Below are 18475 nucleotides of genomic sequence, written 5' to 3' on the forward strand. Positions count from 1 at the left end.
ATCAGTTAACCTACGAGAAAGCACTGTGGCGACATTGGGAAGCAAAAACTCCCTTTGAACAGGAAGAACCAGTCTCAGAGAGCGATGGCCAAGAGGCGTTATTATTCATAGCAGCAATCTCCAAATGCAGACTATTATTACTCAGCAGCAAACAAACAGTAGGCAGTGTTATCATCTAGCTGTTGACCTTGAAGTTTTAAGCAAAAAAAAAAAAAAAATAGCCAAACGTCTTTCTTAGTTCATGAGGTAAACAAAGTTCAAATGACATTACGAATGAGACAGGACAAAAGCTTCTTGGAATTCATCAAGTGCTGGAAAACCAATAAAAAACGTAACCAAACGAAGGGAAAGAGTCTTATTCTGACTCCATTCAGTCTTTCTGATATATAACATGTCAGACTTTGGCTTTCAGTCTTTCCCCCAGACAAACTCAATACCTGCAATGATGAGGACTTTAAAGCACTGACAATGAATAAAAACACGATCCATGTGTTGTGGAGAATTGAGTGGCACACCCTAATAGTCCATCTTGTGGTAATCCTCTAGAGCCTTCTGAGGATTAAGTAGATGTAGATGAGTGACAGTGAAGAAGATGGCTATTTTAACACAGAATGTAAATGTCACCAGGCCCTAATCTCTGCAAACAGTTGCTCTAATTAGATGCTAACTGCCCACATACATAGCAGTTTATATATAAACCTCTCACTCCTGTGAAACTGATTATCTGTTAGAGTGCTGTCGCTAGCTGGCTAATTAGCACCACAAAAAGAAGTTAGACAAGCTCATGAACACATCAAGGAAAGGTCTCCACTCATTTCTGCTAATATTAAGATATAATATGAAATATTGAGATTGTTGCGTGGGCTGGTGGAACATTGCACTTGATTGTGATGGCTGATACTGAATGCAGAGAAAAAACTAACAACATTAAACAACGTTATGCTTTAAATCACTTTATTCTGCTACAGTTTCACAGCAAAACAACAAATGTTTGTTCATTTCCATTTATGCTAATAAGTTCTGCCATCGCTGGATGTTTTACTCGGATTCTGCAGCCTGAGACAAGAAGAAAAGGAAATAAAATAAAATATGTAAAAATATAAAATAATCCACTCTTATTATTCTTTTTTAATTTCCTGCTGCAGTCTCCGTAGCCACTGATGCCCATTCCCAGCGTTTCCATCCATGTTAGGCCACACATAGGCAACAAGTATGCTTTTTTAACTGGTGGTTAAACACAGCTTGATAATGTAAATGTGAATGACTGCAGGAGAAAACAAAATATTCAGGTTTCTAACTTTACCTTTCCAAACTCTCTGCTTTTAGCTCTCATCTTGTTAACCTGGGATTCAGCGATGTCTGCACGCTCCTGCGCCTCCTCCAGCTCATGTTGCACCTTCCTCAGCTTAGCAAGATGAACGTTGGCCTGCTCCTCCTGTAGGAAAAGTCTGAAATTTAGCTACCGAATAATAATGATGAGAATATCAAATTTCTCACTTCACGGGAAGATCTTACCGCTTCTTCATTTTGTCGTTTGTAGGCCTTGACTTTGAGCTGCAGCTTGTCTACGAGGTCCTGTAGTCTCAAAACAGTCTTCTTGTCCTCCTCAGTCTGGTAAGTGAGCTCCTTGACTCTCCTCTCGTATTTCCGGACTCCTTTTATGGCATCAGCGGCTCTTTTCTGTTCAAGTTCCACTTCCCCCTCCAGCTCACGCACCTAAAGTCAGCACTCAACAAATTTAGCATCAACTGTGGTCATCGTTCTAAGTGATGCTTCTCAGGTACTGTTTATGAAAGGCTATGATACCCGTGCTTCCAGTTTCTGAAGCTGCTTCTTGCCCCCCTTCAGAGCCAGGTTCTCTGCTTCGTCCAGGCGGTGTTGCAGATCCTTCACAGATACCTCCAGGTTCTTCTTCATCCTCTCCAGGTGACTGCTTGTGTCCTGTTCTTTCTTCAGTTCCTCCGCCATCATTGCTGCCTACATTTGCACAGGAGGTTAGGTTGATGTTCAAAGTCTACCTTGTCATTGAAAAATGGAAAATGAATGATTGCTGAATAAAATTAAGGATAAAGACATTTACATCGGTGATGGCCTTTTTGGCTTTTTCCTCTGCATTACGAGCCTCTTGGATGGCATCCTCCACCTCCCCCTGCAGCTGGCTGACATCTGCATCCAGCTTTCTCTTAGAGTTGAGCAGACTGGTGTTCTGCAGCCAAATGACAACAAACCAGCTGTCAATAAAAGCGAACTTGTGCTAACAATTCATGCGTGAACTCTCACAAGTCCAACAACATATTTAATTTTATATCAGCAGCCCCATTACCCACCTGCAGATATTTTGTATTTATTGTATTTTGGTTTGACTGTGTCTGTTGTATGTTTCACATTTTCTGTTTTACTTTGATAGACGTGTGTGCTTTGTTAGCGTGTCTAGTTTTCCCTCCCTTGTCTCCTCATGCTTGATTTGTCCTAGCTGTGTTTTCCTCCTGTCTCCTGTTCCCTGATTACTCCACTGTGTATTTTAGTCCTTTGTCATTCACTCCTTGCTGTCGCGTCGCTAACGTACACACTCTTACCGTCTCATAGTCTCTAGCCTCTTAGTTCTCTGTTTCCAGTTATTATGTTCGGTTCTCTGTACTTTAGCATCTGAGTTTTCCCGGCACCTTTGTGTTTAACCATCTGTTTCTGAGTCCTGCCTGCCACACAGCACGCACCTTGACATCATTGTTCCCTCTAAGCTGCGCGTGTGCGCAATTGCGCACTGCTGGCACGCTCTCTGGCTGCATTTTTAGGTAAACAGCAGCAAAAAACTTTGTTTGCAAAACTCAGTAACGTTTTTAAAGAAGTAACTATATAATTAATTGCCCAACATTGGTCATTATATACTGTATTTTGCAGACAGAGAGTTACAGACTCTCTCCCAGACCACAGACTCAGACTCATGATACAAGTCAGAAAAAGAAAAGAAAGTTGTGTTTTCAAAATTGGAGTTCAAGTTATTTTTACTTCCAATAGTGTTAACATACTGCACAGGTCATGAACAGGATTTTTTTTTAATTTTCATTGTAAGTGGGCTAAAGCAGTTAATTAAAAGTAGTCTAACATAAATGCTGTAATTTGATTATTTTAATAAACCATGTAACTTGGATGCACTCGATGCTGGCGTGACCACAGTGCACACGTCTGCTGTCGCTCACAGTGGTCCAAGGGATCGCTCAGAGAGTTTGTGTGTTCGCTCAGACACATGAAAAATTAGAGGGAACATTGCTTGACACTATTATTTGCTGATATGGAGAAATATTTCTTATAACTTGGATATATACGAAGAGCTTTTTCACTATTACGAGTTACCTGAGAGTGTAACAGCCCGACTCGCTCACAGGCATCAGCTACTTCCCCTTCAGCCAATTTCCGGCTTCTTTCTGACTGTTCCAGAGCAGCCTGCAGCTCCTCCATTTCTGCCTGTAGCAGGCTGCTCTTGCGCTCCACCATGGCCACCTGCTCCTTCAGGTCCTCCTGGGTCCGCAGAGCCTCATCCAGGTGAATGGTTTGTTCCTACAGAGAGAAATTTACCCATGATTAGACATTCATAACCGATGTACTTAAAGTGGCGTTTCATATTCTACTTTGAGGTGGCTTTGTATGTTCCTCAGCTGCTTCTGGGCTTCAGCAGCCTGTCGATTGGCATGGCTAAGCTGTATCTCCATCTCATTGAGGTCAGTCTCCATCTTTTTCCTAATTCGAATGGTATCATTCTTGCTCCGCATCTCAGCATCTAGAGCTGACTGCATTGTCTCCAAAACACGCTGGTGGTTGCGTTTCATCTGCTCAATCTCCTCATCCTTCTCTGCCAGCCGGCGATCGATGTCCCCTTTGACCTGAGTGAGCTCCAACTGAATGCGCAAAATTTTGGATTCCTCATGCTCCAGAGAAGCCTAGAGTAAAAAGACTGAACGGTTACACAGAAGGGAAAAAAGAATAATAAGGTTTGTGTGAATTATGTTTAAAAAAAATCAGATTAGGTCACCTCAGCTTCCTCCAAAGCAGTCTGAATCTCTGTCTTCTCAGTTTCACTTTGCCTCTTAGTCTTCTCCAGCTCATGAATGGCTTTGCCATTCTCTCCGAGCTGTTCAGTCAGATCAGAAATTTCTTCTATAAATGTAAAACAACATGTAACGCTCAGTTACTGATCACATGAAAAATAATCAGTTATTTTCTAAAAAGGGAGCTATCATGGTAAATCTACTATCTTCTGATTGGCTGCCTCCTGCAAACATGATGTTTAAACAGCAGGCGATCACAGCTACTGTGAGCAATCGATGGATGGTTGGATGGATGCATGGATGATTGCATAGTTAAATAAATGTGATGAACCATCTATAAGAAATCATCCACATACGTTGCAGGTTTTTGTTCTCTCGTTTGAGGACTTCGAGCTGCTCCAACGCTTCCTCATAAGAATTCTTTGTTTTGAAGAGTTCAGTGCTGAGGGAGCGAGACTCTCTCTGTACACCATCCAGTTCAGCCTGAGTTTCCTCATATTTCTGCTTCCACTCAGAAAGAATCTATAGAAAACACAAAAAGTAGTTTGTCTAAGGCAGAATCTGTAAAGGCCTTTATGAAATGCTTTGACTCTTAGCAGCAGTGGGTTACAAGATGCTTCAGTTACCTTATCAAAGCTCCTCTGCTTTTTATCCAGACCAGCTGCTTGAGTGTTTGCTCTTTCCATGTCAGCCATGAGGTCCTCCACTTCTCCCTGCAGCCTTTGCTTTGTCTTCTCCAAAGAGAAACACTTGGCATTCACAGCCTCAATTGCCTCCTCAGCCTCCTGCAAACGCTGTGCAAGCTTTTTCCTGAGAAAGTTGGGAATCCATAATAATGGCAATTTTCTTACTCTATAATTTTTTTTTTTTTTTAAATCTACATATGTACGGTATGTGTTTGAGAAAAAGTCTCACTTTGCCTCTTCCAATTCATCATTGCGCTGGATGGCATCAGTCTCATACTTGGTTCTCCACTGAGCCACTTCACTGTTGGCCTTGGACATTGCTCTCTGGAGCTCAGCCTTGGCCTCTTGTTCCTCCTCATACTGCTCCCTCAGCAAATCACAGTCATGGCGGGCAGATTGAAGAGCATGGGACAGGGCATTCTTTGCCTGACATGGAGGCAGATTTGGATTTTTATTTACAAAACTACACATAAAGGGTCAAATAATCCTGTCACTGTAAGCATTGGCAAGTTCAATGTTTTTTTTTTTTTTAAATATAAAGTACATTTATTAGCATGTTAGTTGGAAACATTTGTGCAACAAACTAAAGCTTTTAAAGTTAGTTTTATAATATAAGGACTAGAAGCCGAACGATTGCATTGCTCCTTTTCCTGTTTTTAGCTTTAGCCTAGTTACATTTAGCTTTTTAACTTTGGACACAGACAGACTGGTTTCTGATCTTGTGCTAATTATCCACTAGTAAACAAACCTATTCTACAAAACGTCTGACTTTTCCTTTAAAACCAGTGTAGCAACCAGTTCTCCACAACTGTTAAAAAAAATCGAACTGAGTCAACTTAGGGGACCAAGATGATGAATGCACTTTTAACCTTCTGAATTAAGTTAAGTTAAGCTAATCTAAGCTATGCTAAGATATAGCATAACTTAGCACTAACTTAACAGGTACTGTTTGGCACGGTGGAAACAAACCTTTATTTCTTCCTCAACCTGTCTCTTCAGTTCCTCGACTTGCTGGGTAAAGGCAAGCTTGGACCTCAACATCTGAGAGAGTATTGCTTCTTTCTCCTCAAGCAGACGAGAGAGCTCACCTGTTTGAGAGGGTTCAGAAATAAGGCATAAAAAACAAGAGCACTTTCACTCCAAAAACCTTTTAATCAGTTGCTTACCATTTTCATTCTGAAGTCTTGCCTTTTGAGCATTTACTTCAGTGATCAGATGTGTGTTCTCATCATGTTTTGTTTTGTATTCACTCAGTTGGTCTTCCAGAGAGCGGCACAGCTTTTCATAATTAATCTGATAATATGGATAACAGTTTTATTTGTATTTCTAACATACTGATTATATGCAAGACACAATCCACTAATTGCTGATTACATTATTTTGAATGCACTATTCCCACTTTACTTTCAGAGGCCAAACTTTTTACCAAAATTGGTATCTTTGTATATATAATGATACGGCAAAACATGATATCAATTTGGGAACTTTAAACAGTGAGGGAACAGTTGGTTAGGAGTCAAGCTGTGGGCAAAAATGAGCAGAGGTAAAGAGCAATTAAATGTCAAATGACTGTTACGTCCAGATGATCAAGTCAGATTGTCTCTGTAGTGTAAGTGTAAAGGTCCTTCTAATTTGAATGCACACAACTCTGCCCTCTGAGGTCCAAGTTATACACTAATTAGATGATAATCCTAACTGTGTTAGGGTTATGGCCACTTAGATCTCACAAGGTTAAATGATCTGCTGAGATTAGTTGCAGAAAACACATGGAACCTGCATCATGTAGGTAATGGTGATTTTGTATTATTATATTTGACATTCAGTATGAATGTCTTAACTTAGCTTACCTTTGCTTTGACCATGATCTCCATGTTGCTAGACAGATCATCAGTCTCCATCTTGTACTCACTCTTCTCCTTTTCTAGCTTCTGCTTGACTCTCTGCAGATTGTCAATCTGCTCTCCCAGCTCAGCCACACTGTCAGCGTGCTTCTTTCTTAAAGCTGCAGCGATGGCCTCGTGGTGTAGGGTCGATTCTTCGAGGTCTCGTCTTAATTTCTGAAACTCAGCCTCTCGCTTCTTGTTCAGTTCTACTTGAGCGGCCGTGGCTCCTCCAGCCTCCTCCAGCCTCTCACTGATCTCCTCAAGCTCTCTGGAAAGATCAGACCTTTGCTTTTCCACCTTGGCCCTAGCAACACGCTCAACTTCAAGCTCTTCCACTAGCTCTTCATTGCATGCCTTGTTAAAGCAACAAAAAAAAACCCCATTAACATTCACTGACTTCAAGATTTCAAGATATTTGAAAAAAGAAAAGAAAAAAAGAATTCAATAGATTTCTGCTGTTGGTACCTGAAGCTCCTTGATCCTCTTCTGACATTGTACAGCTGCACTTTGCTCATCCTCAATTTTTGATACAAACTGGCTTAATTCGAAGTCTTTCCTGTTGCACAAAATCATATCTATTTCTATAAGCAAACATTAGAAGCTTAAAATTATACCTAAACAAAGATGTGCCCATCCATACTTTTTGAGATGCTCCTTCAGCTGTTGATTGCCATTTTCCAAATCCATTATGGATTCCTGAGCAAGTTTCAGATCTCCTTCAAGCTTTCTTTTAGCCCTCTCCACATCCATTCGAACTTTCTTTTCTTGTTCTAGAGAGCCCTCAAGCTAATACATGGGGATATACACATTATACATGATGTGTGATTTGAATTTTTTAAAAACAACTACTGGCTATATAGACTTACATCATCAACTTGTTGCTCCAGCTTGATCTTAGCTTTGGTTAGAGAGTTGACTTTGTCTTCTTCTGCTTGCAGATCATCTAGTGTCTGCTGGTGGACCTCTTGGAGGGCCAGCTTCTCCTTGGATAACTTAGCAATAGTGTCATCAAGACACGACATTTCTTCTGTCAGATTCTTCACCTGAATGTGTAAAACACGTATCTTAACCTTCTGAGGTCGAAGTTGTCATCAGTGATGACCCTAACCGTAACTGCAACTCTAATCAATCAGATTGCATAATATATATATCTATATTTTTTTTTATTGTTCTTCTAATTGTGGCAATCGGAAAACAAACGAAACTGACAAACACATGATAAACTATTTATGTTTTTTCAAAATGAGTCAATTTTGCCTTCTTTTAGGGTTAGGTGACCACCAAAAACACACCTTGTTTTCAGTGGCATGCTTTTCTTTCTCCACTTTAGCCAAGGTGAGCTCCAAATCATCAATATCCTTCTTCAGCTCAGAGCATTCATCTTCTAGCTTCCTCTTCTTGGCAGTCAGTTCAGCGTTCAGCTCCTCCTCATCCTCCAGTCTCTCACTCAGTTCTTTGGTTTTAGCCTCGAGCAAGATCTTGTTCTTTATCAGTCCCTCGCATCGCTCCTCAGCATCTGCCAAGCTCTCACTTTCCTATTTAACAAAAATCACATTTAGCATTTATGCAGACTGCACTCTACTTGTGTATTGCAAAATTCATAGTTTCTCTCCTCACAGCTTGAATCTGCAGACACAAGTCGTTCTTTTCCTGAAGTAGAGAAACCATTTTGGCTTCCAGCTCCTTCTTCTTAGCCTCAGCTTTGGCTAAATCCTCCTTACACTTGGCAAATTCAACTTTCATCATGGCCATCTCCTTCTCCGTCTCAGCACTCCTCAAGAGTGGCTTGATCTTAAAGTAGAGCTTCATCCATGGCCAGTGTTTCACATTCATGAAGGAGCGAATATTGTACTGAACGATATAAATAGACTCTCTGGAAAGAGGTGGAACAAAAAGTTCTACTGTATTTAGTGTGCTGAACATTGACCTTGAGTTTACTCTGGACTCATTTTAATTACCTTCTCTCCATCATTTTCTGAAACTCCTTCCTTCTGAGAAAGCCACGGCACAAAGCCTGAGTAATTGTGATAAGAGAGGCAAGTTTTTCATCCCTCATCTCTTCCAGCAGACCCAAAAGTCCTGCTTTGAAGAACACCTACAAAAGAAAAGGAACATTTGTCTGTATATCTCTTAAAAACTACAACACTATGTTCAGACCCACTGTTCTCAATGATACTAAAAATGATTGGTTACAACAAACAACATAACAGTTCTTCACTAGTACTTGGATTACTGTTGCTGACTACAGTTGAAGACGATGATGTTGGAGTTTGTTTGACTGTGGGGAAAAGTTTGGTACTATCAAAACAATGATCTGCTTAGTGGTATACGAACATGAGATGGGAGTAGCTGGGCTAGCTAGGTACCAACAATTGAACTAAGTGGACAATCCCCCTACTCTTATGTTCAATGTGGGATAAATACTGTCCGCCTTCCAACAGTAAGTTTCAGTTTCACCGTATGTTAGGGTGACCAACCGTCCTCTTTTCCCCGGACAGGTCCACTTTCCACGTTCTGTCCGGGGGGATTTTCGAGATTGATGAAAATGTCCGGGTTTTTCTATGGGCCCACAGAGGACCCATATGTGTGACGTCATCCCCGAGCTGCTGCTTTGTGAATAGCTGTTCTGCCTTACAGACTGGACACAGCATGCCTGATGATGTTTAAAAGATGCCAAAGCACAAGTGCAGCTTTTCAGACGAACTGCAAAAGAAATTTCCCTCGCACCGTCCCGTAATTTTTCTTATACAGATGAGGCCTTATTTCTGTACCATTATTTAATTCCAGAGGTTTTTAAGTAATTTTTTTGCACTTGTTGACTTGTAAAAGCCTATATGACATTTTTTATTTCACCATTTATTAACTGCACAGAGAAGGCATTGTTTAAATATGTTAAAAGTTCTTCATGACTGGGCCAAGTGTCCTCTTTTTTGGAAATCAAAATATGGTAACCCTACCATATGTCATTTCGAATATGGCGAAGCCTTCACTTACACTCAAAATGAATTACCTTGGTATGTCCGAACTTATACTGTGTGTGATCTACATCGATAGAGCCCAAGAGCTTCTCGGAAGCTTTCTTGTTGTCAATGAATTGTCCTTCAGGAATTACACTGGCATTCAGTACTTTGTACCTAAACAAAGAAATCTCTTATTACACACAATTTTTAAAGTATTCTCAGAAAAACAGACTTTTGTTGATTACCTTTGCTTGAAATCCCCATACAGGATCCGACTGGGAAAGCCCTTCCTGCAGATCCTGATTCCTTCTAACACACCATTACATCTCAGCTGATGGATGACCAGATGGTGTTCCATAATCCCTACAAGTCAGGTAGAGCCACACTGTCTTTAGGCTGTATTCAGGCTGCCATACATACAGTACAAGTAAAATAGTCTGAAATGTCACGAGGAATACCTGGAGTTTTAGTTTCATTTGGGATCAGGCACCTAACAAAGTGAGGATGGGTGCTCCTCAGGTTTGTCATTAGCTTTCCCAGATTCTCCTGTTAGAAATGATCAGTGATGATTTATTTTTTCAATCAGAATATTTTTTCAGACTATTGTTGATCAGATTTTCAGAAAGTTACCCTAAAGAGGGCTGACACAGTCTGGAACGATGCGCCCTTCTTCTTTGCTGCTTTCTTAACACCACCACTTCCACCTGTGTTTTCTTCAAAATAATCATTGTTTTTATTTATTTAGAATATTAAAAACAGGCCATTTTAATAGAGAATAAAATATTAGGTATTTCATACTCCTACCCTCAGAAGAAGCATAGTTAGAATAGAGGAAAGCCAGTAGTTTCAGGCTGGCTTTCTGGTAGAGTTGGACGACAGTCTCATTCAGCGGGTCCTTGTTTTTGTCTAACCAGCCTGTGATGCTGTAATCCACAGTCCCGGCATAGTGCACCAAAGAGAAATGAGCTTCAGCCTTGCCTTTGACAGACTTGGGCTTCTGAAAGTTGCTTGATTTTCCTAGATGCTGGTCATACAACTTGTTTTTAAAGGTCGTGTCTGAAGCCTTAGGGAACATACACTCCTCTTCAAGGATGGAAAAGATGCCCATTGGCTGTTGAAGATAGTGAGTCAGAAAATCCTGCTGGGATCACAGGGTCATATTGCATCTGAATAAACAAACCTTCTCAATGAGCTCGATACAGGCAGCCAGGTCCATCCCAAAGTCAATGAACTCCCACTCGATGCCTTCCTTTTTATACTCCTCTTGCTCCAGCACAAACATGTGATGGTTGAAAAACTGTTGCAGTTTCTCGTTGGTGAAATTGATGCACAACTGTTCCAGACTGTTATACTGCAAAACATGGAATTTACTGTAGAGCTTATTTATTTTTCTACAAATAATCAGATGGACCGTAGAAAGAAAACTTACATCAAAGATTTCAAATCCAGCAATGTCCAGGACTCCAATAAAGAACTGCCGAGGTTGCTTCGTGTCAAGCATCTGATTAATGCGGAGGACCATCCAGAGAAACATCTTCTCATACACTGATTTGGCCAAAGCGCCAATAGAATTGTAGACCTGTACATAATGACATTTTGTAGATTTCAACAGCAACTTTAATATCATCATGTTGTAAGGTTGTTGTGTGCAACACACTTCAAGACAATATCTATACACAGAGCAAGATTACTGTTAATTTGATAAAACTATGCTTGCTAGATGTTTAACTTATTTCACATGCCATTTTTAGTCCAGACGACACGTGCCTGCCGTCCTCTTTGATTAACACAAACTCCAACCCTGAGCTCTCCAAATACATACAGTTGTCATTTCAGAATGATCTACCAGGTCATAACAATCAGGGAACCAGAAAAAAGTAATTCTAGCACACATCAAAAACAATTAACCCACATTTTTCCAAGATGTTATTTTCCCCCCAAAGTACAGGATTAGATGTCAGAGTTCTCAGGACTGTAAGGTTAGAGTTTCTTGCTATATTCTTTTTTTTGGCCTTTTTTCAGCTTTATTTGATAGACACAGTGAAGAAATGACAGGAAAGCGGGGGCAGAGAGAACGGGAAAGACATGTGGCTAAGGGCCAAGGGGTGGACTCGAACCCAGGCCAGGCACTCTCAGTCATATGGCATGTGGTTGCCCACTCAATGTACTGAGCTAAGCTATATTCTAGCATCAACACAACTGATGGATTCAAAGACATTAAGCGTTTGACAAGGCTTTCCTGTCATTTAACAATAAAAATGATCAATACACAATATGAACCTCACAACGCTGATTAAGTTAGTGCCAATAGTTTTTCAAAAACCTGTACCAAGGCAAACACTGAAGATAAAGCAGATAAGAGGATGAGACTGAACATATAACACCTGTTCTTAAACAGCTCCATTAGCTTCAAGTTCACCTCCGTGTCAATTTCAAGATCCTGCTTCTTAACGTCAAACCGCTTCATAACCACGCTCCCCCATATTTATTTGATCTTCTCCATATGCCCTCAGTCCCTCGTACACTCCGCTCTTCTTCAGCTTCCCTTTTGTTTGTTCCACCTGCTCGTCTGACTTCCATACGACTCAGAGCCTTTAGCTGTTCAGCCACCAGATCTCCGGACTACAAACTCTCTCTCCACTTTTATAATTGCACCTTAAAACCCTTCTATTCACAATTGCACATCATCATGATTCCGTCTTAGTCTATTTTTACCTTGTTGAGTTTTTATACTTGTTTTTTATTTTTTATACTAATGTAAGGTGACCTTGAAGGTCTTTAAAGGTGCCTATAAATAAAATGTATTATTATTATTATTATTATTATAGGATGAATTTCCACTTGTGCACCTGATATGAACTTTTCTATGTGTCCGTTAACACTAAAATTTGCAAGTTACCTGCTGAACAGTCTGCCCTTTGGTCACATACTCATTGCCAACCTTTACTCTTGGATAACACAAAGCTTTCAGCAGGTCTGCAGAGTTCAGACCCATCAGGTAAGCTGCTTTGTCAGCCACTTGTCAAAGAAAAAGAGAAGAGAAGAAAAAATAAAGGCAGAGTGTGATAAAAGAGGCTGAGATTCTAAGGTTTGAAAAGATTAAAATCTATATTTGCACATACCAAAAACAAACGATAATGAGCACAAGAGATATATATTTATATCAAGATAAATAAAATCATTAAGGTGGAACATTATGAATAACAATTACCCTCCGTGCCGTCTGGCTCTGCCTGCTCCTCTCTCTGCTTCTGCTTGAACTTCATATTCCCATAATGCATCACGGCACCTATCAGCTTATAGATGCCAATCTTCTCCTCTCCAGTGAAGCCCAGGATGTCGATAGCACTCTGAATGCACATGAAAGTAGAGCTGATCTAAGAGCAAAGTTAGCAGTGATGGAAAAGCAGGAAATGTTCATCTGACTTACATCAGTGGCCATCAATTCTTCACTGTCATCAATACTCGCCACGCTGATCTCCCCCTGGCTGACAAATGGGTAGTCATAGGGGTTGGTGGTAATGAGGAGAGTTTCTGGAAAGAACATAACAAGCCCTCAATTTGGTGCCTTGCACCATACACACATTGTGTATATGACTTTGTTGCAATGCTGTCGTTTCTTGTGTCACCTATGAGCTCAGGCCTCTTGTTGGACATTATCTGGTAGAAAATATGGTAACTCCTCTCTGCGGCCAGTTGAAACGTTACTCTGGATTTTTCCAGTAAATCTACCAAAAACACACAAAATTGGCTTAAATAAAGAATACAACAAATTCTGACAAGATTGTATTACTTATTAATACCCACAAGTCTCAATATCAGCAGAAGCCAGCTTTCCTGTGGTTCCAAAGTGGATCCTGATGAATTTGCCCTGAAAAATGAAAGAAACGTTATCTATGGAGAGCAAAAGAAGACTTGGAATTAAAATAAATAAAAAAGTCTTCACTTACAAAGCGTGAAGAGTTATCATTTCTGACAGTCTTGGCATTTCCAAAGGCTTCCAACAAAGGGTTAGCAGAGATGATTTGATCCTCCAGATTCCCCTTAAGTAAGACAATGAACAATGTAAAATATTAAAAATACAGACAAGGCAGCTGATGAATAGTCCATATATATTTAAATATTACCTGTAATTTTCCAGTGGCAGCAGCATCTTTTTTCCTGTCCCCGGAGCCTGCGATTGTCGCAAAGTACTGGATGACACGCTTGGTGTTGACAGTCTTTCCTGCACCGGATTCTCCACTACAGTACATAAAGTACAATCAGAAATCTTTAATCAAGTAACAAATACAGGCTGTTGTACAATCTTTTAAATGCAGCTTACGTGATGAGGATGGACTGGTTTTCTCTATCTAAAAAAAACCAAACAAACAAAAAAGCAAACAGTCATGTTAGAGAGGTGCACTGGATTACATAAAAATGGTAATATAACTTTTAAGCTTACCAGTAAGCATCGACTGATATGCATTGTCGGAAATGGAGAAGATGTGTGGTGGAGCCTCCTGGCGCTTCTTACCCCTGTAGGCTACCACCACTTCCTGGTTGTACACTGGGAGCCACTTGTAAGGGTTCACAGTGACACAGAACAAGCCAGAGTAGGTCTACAACCAAAAGCAACATCTGTGGTCAATATAAGCTTATTAGCTTTATCTGACAGAATAACTATTGCTTTTTAATTAGTCAGCCTGGTGAATTTAGTCTCAAAGGACACCATATATTTATGTTGTTGACCAGGCAGCTTAGGACACAGGTGACACTGATTCTCACGACACAGGCTGTGATGGATTATAAGGACAGGCGAGTAAGTGGTAACTATGAAGTCTTAACTCCAAAGTCAGAAGCAGTATATAAACAACATTTTAATTTAATTGGATTTTCTCTTTTTGTGTTGTTCTGTTTATGGTTCAAATGTATTGTTTTCTTTTTTCTGGTAAATAACACTGGATAGTGGGTTTTAGAATATGAGATGCTTTAATTCACACAGTGATCTGTCATCATTCATTAGATGACTTTAGGTCACGAGCAGTTGTCCAAGCATTTCACTACATATCGTACTGTGTATGACTGTGTACGTGACAAATAAAATTTGAATTTGAATTTGAATTTGATTTGACTTAAGTAATGTAATTTTTATATTTAAACATATATTTTACCTGGATGTTGGACTGGCTGCTATTTTGTAAAATTCCATCACTTAAAACTATGAGTATTGGACAAAATTAGGCCAAAACTGGGCCATATTATTTAAACGCTGAGGCTAACTATATTTATACAGGTGTTTTCACCTGTATTTTTGTCATGATCCTGGGCCTAACTTTGTGTTTTTGAGCTTTTTGAAGTTCATTTCTTTGTTTTCCAGGTGTTCATAGTTTTGTTTACTGTTCTTTATTTATTCTTGAGCATTCTGGGAACTTGTAGTTCTTGTTATATGTTACTCTTAATTTAGAGTCTAATTTGTTCCCTCATTGTTTATTGTTGTTGTCCTGTTGTGTGTTCCTGCATGGTGCAAGTCTGGACTCTGAGATCAGCCCGAATGAAGTTTGCTTTTTGCTTGAGTCTGTCTGCCAGTGAACTTGCATTTGGCCTGCAAATCATGAAAATTTCAGTGAATTTGTAAGACTTTGTTATTAGTTTGAAGAACATTTTAACATTAATTTATGTTTAGTTTCATTTATAACACTTCCTGAAAAAGAGAATAGGCTCACTTGTCCAGGAAGATACTCGAGGATCGATTTGGATATACACTTCTCTAGACTTTTTCTATAACCTCAAAGCATTAAAAAAAAAAAAAGACAAAAAGAAAAGAAAAAGTAGCTACTGTCAGACCAAATAAACCCTCAGCTGACTGCACCTCTGCTGTTGGTCTGCACGCTTCAGTTGAGCAGCAGCTTGTCAGGCATTATCTGGTGCAGTACTCACATAGATCATCCAAGCTGCGTAACGCTCTTTGAGGTTAAACAGCACAGCCGCCTCATTAAGGTGTGTCATCATGGCCATGTCCTCAATCTTATCAAACTTGGGTGGGTTCATAGGGAAGATTTCATCTTCCTTCACTGTTACAACCTGTGACGGTAAGAAAGACATCTTCATTAAGAAATATATGAAGTTAGAGCCTGCTCTCTATATTGCTTCTACAATGTAAAGTACATTAAAAAGCTCATCAGTGGACAATCTAAATAAAATGTGCCAACGATGCCTATAAATCTCCAGTATAGAGATACATGGAGCAGATGTACCTGTCCTGACTGAGTTTTAACAGTCGCCTTGCCACCCTCTTTGCTTTGAAATGTGCCTTTAACAAAGAGCTCCTTTGGATCCACCACAAACACTGCAGTTTTGGCATCAAAGGGCCTGTTCTGAGCTTCAATCCTCTCTCGTTCGGGTCTCCTCAGATATGGAGCGGCCTCCCCAAAAACAGCCATGTCAGCGTCTGAACTCATCTCTGCAGTGTACACCCCAGGGGACTAAAACATCCAGGGTTAATGTTAGAATTCATCTATTAATGAATTTGATCATCATCCTGATCAAATCTTACCCCAGAAAGTCAGCGTATGGCTCCTTCTAGAGACACCTGAATCAAAGCTCCTGCTGGTTAAGTCAGTAGCCGTCACAGCCAGAAGACAATGAAGCAGAAAAATGTACGAAGCGTTGGCGCTTACTGCTTTTATAAGATGCATTAGCATAGACAGCAAACAACTATATTTAGGTCAAATCCCCCATTGAACGTGGGTGGAGGAAAGTGATTAGCTTGGCATGTGATGTCATGCAGATGGTGCTGAGCTTTTGTTATAAATCCGTGCCGTGGAGCAACTGCAGCTCAAGAAAAGAATGAATGCCAAAGGAGGGTGACCTCTGCCAGAGATACAGCTCACACAGATGATAAACTTTCCAAGTGTTTGTTATCTTGGGCACTGATCTCCAAGATTATAACTGGATTTGACATTAAGGATGTGTCTAGACTTAAAAGCAGCTATTGAACAATTTAAGCTCAAAGAATGCATTTGTAAGCCAGTAATAGTTGGTGGTACACAAAGTTATTAAACGCAAAGCAGTCACTGCTCAAGTCTAATCTCATTACTGAAAATCATGTGAATTTTGATTTTATTTTACAACTGGAATGTCTATGTGCAATACACTACAATAATGCAAAGAAACCCCAACAATCAAATGACCCCTATGAGCAAGCACTTGGTGACAGCAGGAAAGAAAACCTCCAACAGAACCAGGCTCAAGCCGCAATCTGCAAGTATAAGCATCGCCTGCTACTTACTACTACTCTTTATTCTTCTTAATTCATATGGAAGCAGTGAGGGTTACTTTTTTTAAATTAAATAAATAATGAGATGGTGTAAAATGTTTTGCTAATCTGAGGTTGTATTTATCTAATATTAAGACGTGATAAGGACCAAATGATTTTATTATGTCCTTATGAATAAAAAAAAGATGGTGTCGTTTTTTTTTTCTGTATCCAATTCAAGACATTAAGAGTAAAATACTGTAAGCTAACTTTTTACTTATGTGAAATTTTAAAATGGATTTGGCACTGCTCATTAGAAGGCATAGCTGACTGAAAGATCTGTCATTTTCTACGGTTTCTATTGTGTGTGTGTGTGTGTTTGTGTGTGTATTAATTTTCCAGTTTCAGATGGACATGAATGTGGTATCACAAATTTTCTCACAAATAAAGTCATGAAACAATTACATAAAAAATGTGAAACTGTGTTTTACAGGGTTTTATTTTATGTCCTGATTTACTTACATTCCTACATATTTCAAAAATTCATATGGTGAATACACTTCATATGTCATGGCAAGGATTTCTGTCTTCACAGCAATGTAACAAAATGCATTTTTCACTTATCTCCAAAGCTTATTGTTTTGAAATGTACCATTAATGGTGCGCGGTGACACTTCTGATAGTCATGACAGGCTTATAAATAAAGTCATAGCTGATAAAGCCCTCAATAGAAATTCCTCCAGGATCCTTCTGGGATGGCTTTAGAGATCACAGTGGACTAGCGGTCACATTAGAGAATCTGAGGCTTCTTTTTTTCCTGTCCCAAAGAATCTTGTCTGAGGGACACTTGATGACAGATGCAACAGAAACAAAAAAAACCAACCCAATGTCACTTTAGTGCAGAAAGAGGTTGCCTTAGCTTTAAAACGTTTTTGTTAAACCTTGATAGTACATTAAAAAATGCAAAAAAGTTTTCAATGACATTTTATTGGCTATTAAAAAAACCTCATGAAAAATATGTCAATTCTGGCTGAGATCAGAGGGCATACAGTGGAGGATATAATTCTTCAATCTCCTGCTAAATTTCTGCTTTTGCTCACAAAGAAATGAATAGTCTCTCATTTTTATGGTAGTTTCATTTTAATGGAGAGAGACAGGATAGCAAGCACAATTGAGAAAAAACACATGACATAAATGTTATAAACTACATGAAGAACTACAAGTTCTTTGTCATCAACTTGACCCGCTGTGTTTGGGGGAAGAGAAATGCTGAGTATGACCTAAAGAACAATATCCCCACAGTCAAGCACGGAGGTGGAAACTTCCTTTGAGTCTTTTTTCTGTTAAAGATACAGGATGATTTCATCGCATCAATCTTACAGAGAATCTATGGAGGGAGCTCCCAAGAGGCAACCAAGAAAACTAAAAGATTTAGAGTTTCTGTAAAGAGAAGTTGCTGTTTCCGTAGCGATTGGAGTTTTTACAGGGTGGGGTTGCTAGCCCCACGCCCAACCCTCCTCCTTTCTCATCCGGGCTTGGGACCGGCAATGGCAGAGTTCAGACTACTGAACTCTATCGTCTTCCCTACTGCACTTTACGCTAGTGAAACCTGGCGCTCAACAAGTGCAACTATTCAACACCTAAACGTGCTTCAACAACGTGGCTT

At 39.8% G+C, this 18475-nt stretch overlaps 1 protein-coding gene across 1 annotated transcript; it reads right to left on the reverse strand.

Annotated features, from left to right (window-relative positions):
• Positions 1 to 937: 937 nt before the first annotated feature.
• On the reverse strand, positions 938 to 16188 carry LOC113027709 (myosin heavy chain, fast skeletal muscle-like). Its single transcript, XM_026177418.1, has 39 exons — positions 16108 to 16188; positions 15809 to 16036; positions 15492 to 15635; positions 14017 to 14173; positions 13897 to 13924; positions 13700 to 13814; positions 13523 to 13615; positions 13380 to 13443; positions 13202 to 13300; positions 13003 to 13106; positions 12784 to 12922; positions 12472 to 12590; positions 11002 to 11151; positions 10753 to 10923; positions 10377 to 10683; positions 10203 to 10285; positions 10031 to 10118; positions 9818 to 9935; positions 9623 to 9746; positions 8571 to 8707; positions 8230 to 8485; positions 7905 to 8147; positions 7479 to 7655; positions 7253 to 7398; positions 7078 to 7168; positions 6577 to 6966; positions 5896 to 6022; positions 5699 to 5817; positions 4959 to 5155; positions 4670 to 4853; positions 4400 to 4565; positions 4028 to 4152; positions 3627 to 3935; positions 3352 to 3555; positions 2081 to 2206; positions 1807 to 1977; positions 1516 to 1716; positions 1304 to 1435; positions 938 to 1056 (listed from the first exon to the last, which is right to left on the reverse strand). Exons 2-39 carry the CDS (start codon positions 16010 to 16012, stop codon positions 1039 to 1041), a joined length of 5826 nt encoding a protein of 1941 aa, XP_026033203.1. The 5' UTR covers positions 16013 to 16036; positions 16108 to 16188; the 3' UTR covers positions 938 to 1038.
• Between the last annotated feature and the right edge of the window lie 2287 nt (positions 16189 to 18475).

Source organism: Astatotilapia calliptera, chromosome 8, assembly GCF_900246225.1.
Source record: "Astatotilapia calliptera chromosome 8, fAstCal1.2, whole genome shotgun sequence".
Taxonomy (NCBI): domain Eukaryota; kingdom Metazoa; phylum Chordata; class Actinopteri; order Cichliformes; family Cichlidae; genus Astatotilapia; species Astatotilapia calliptera.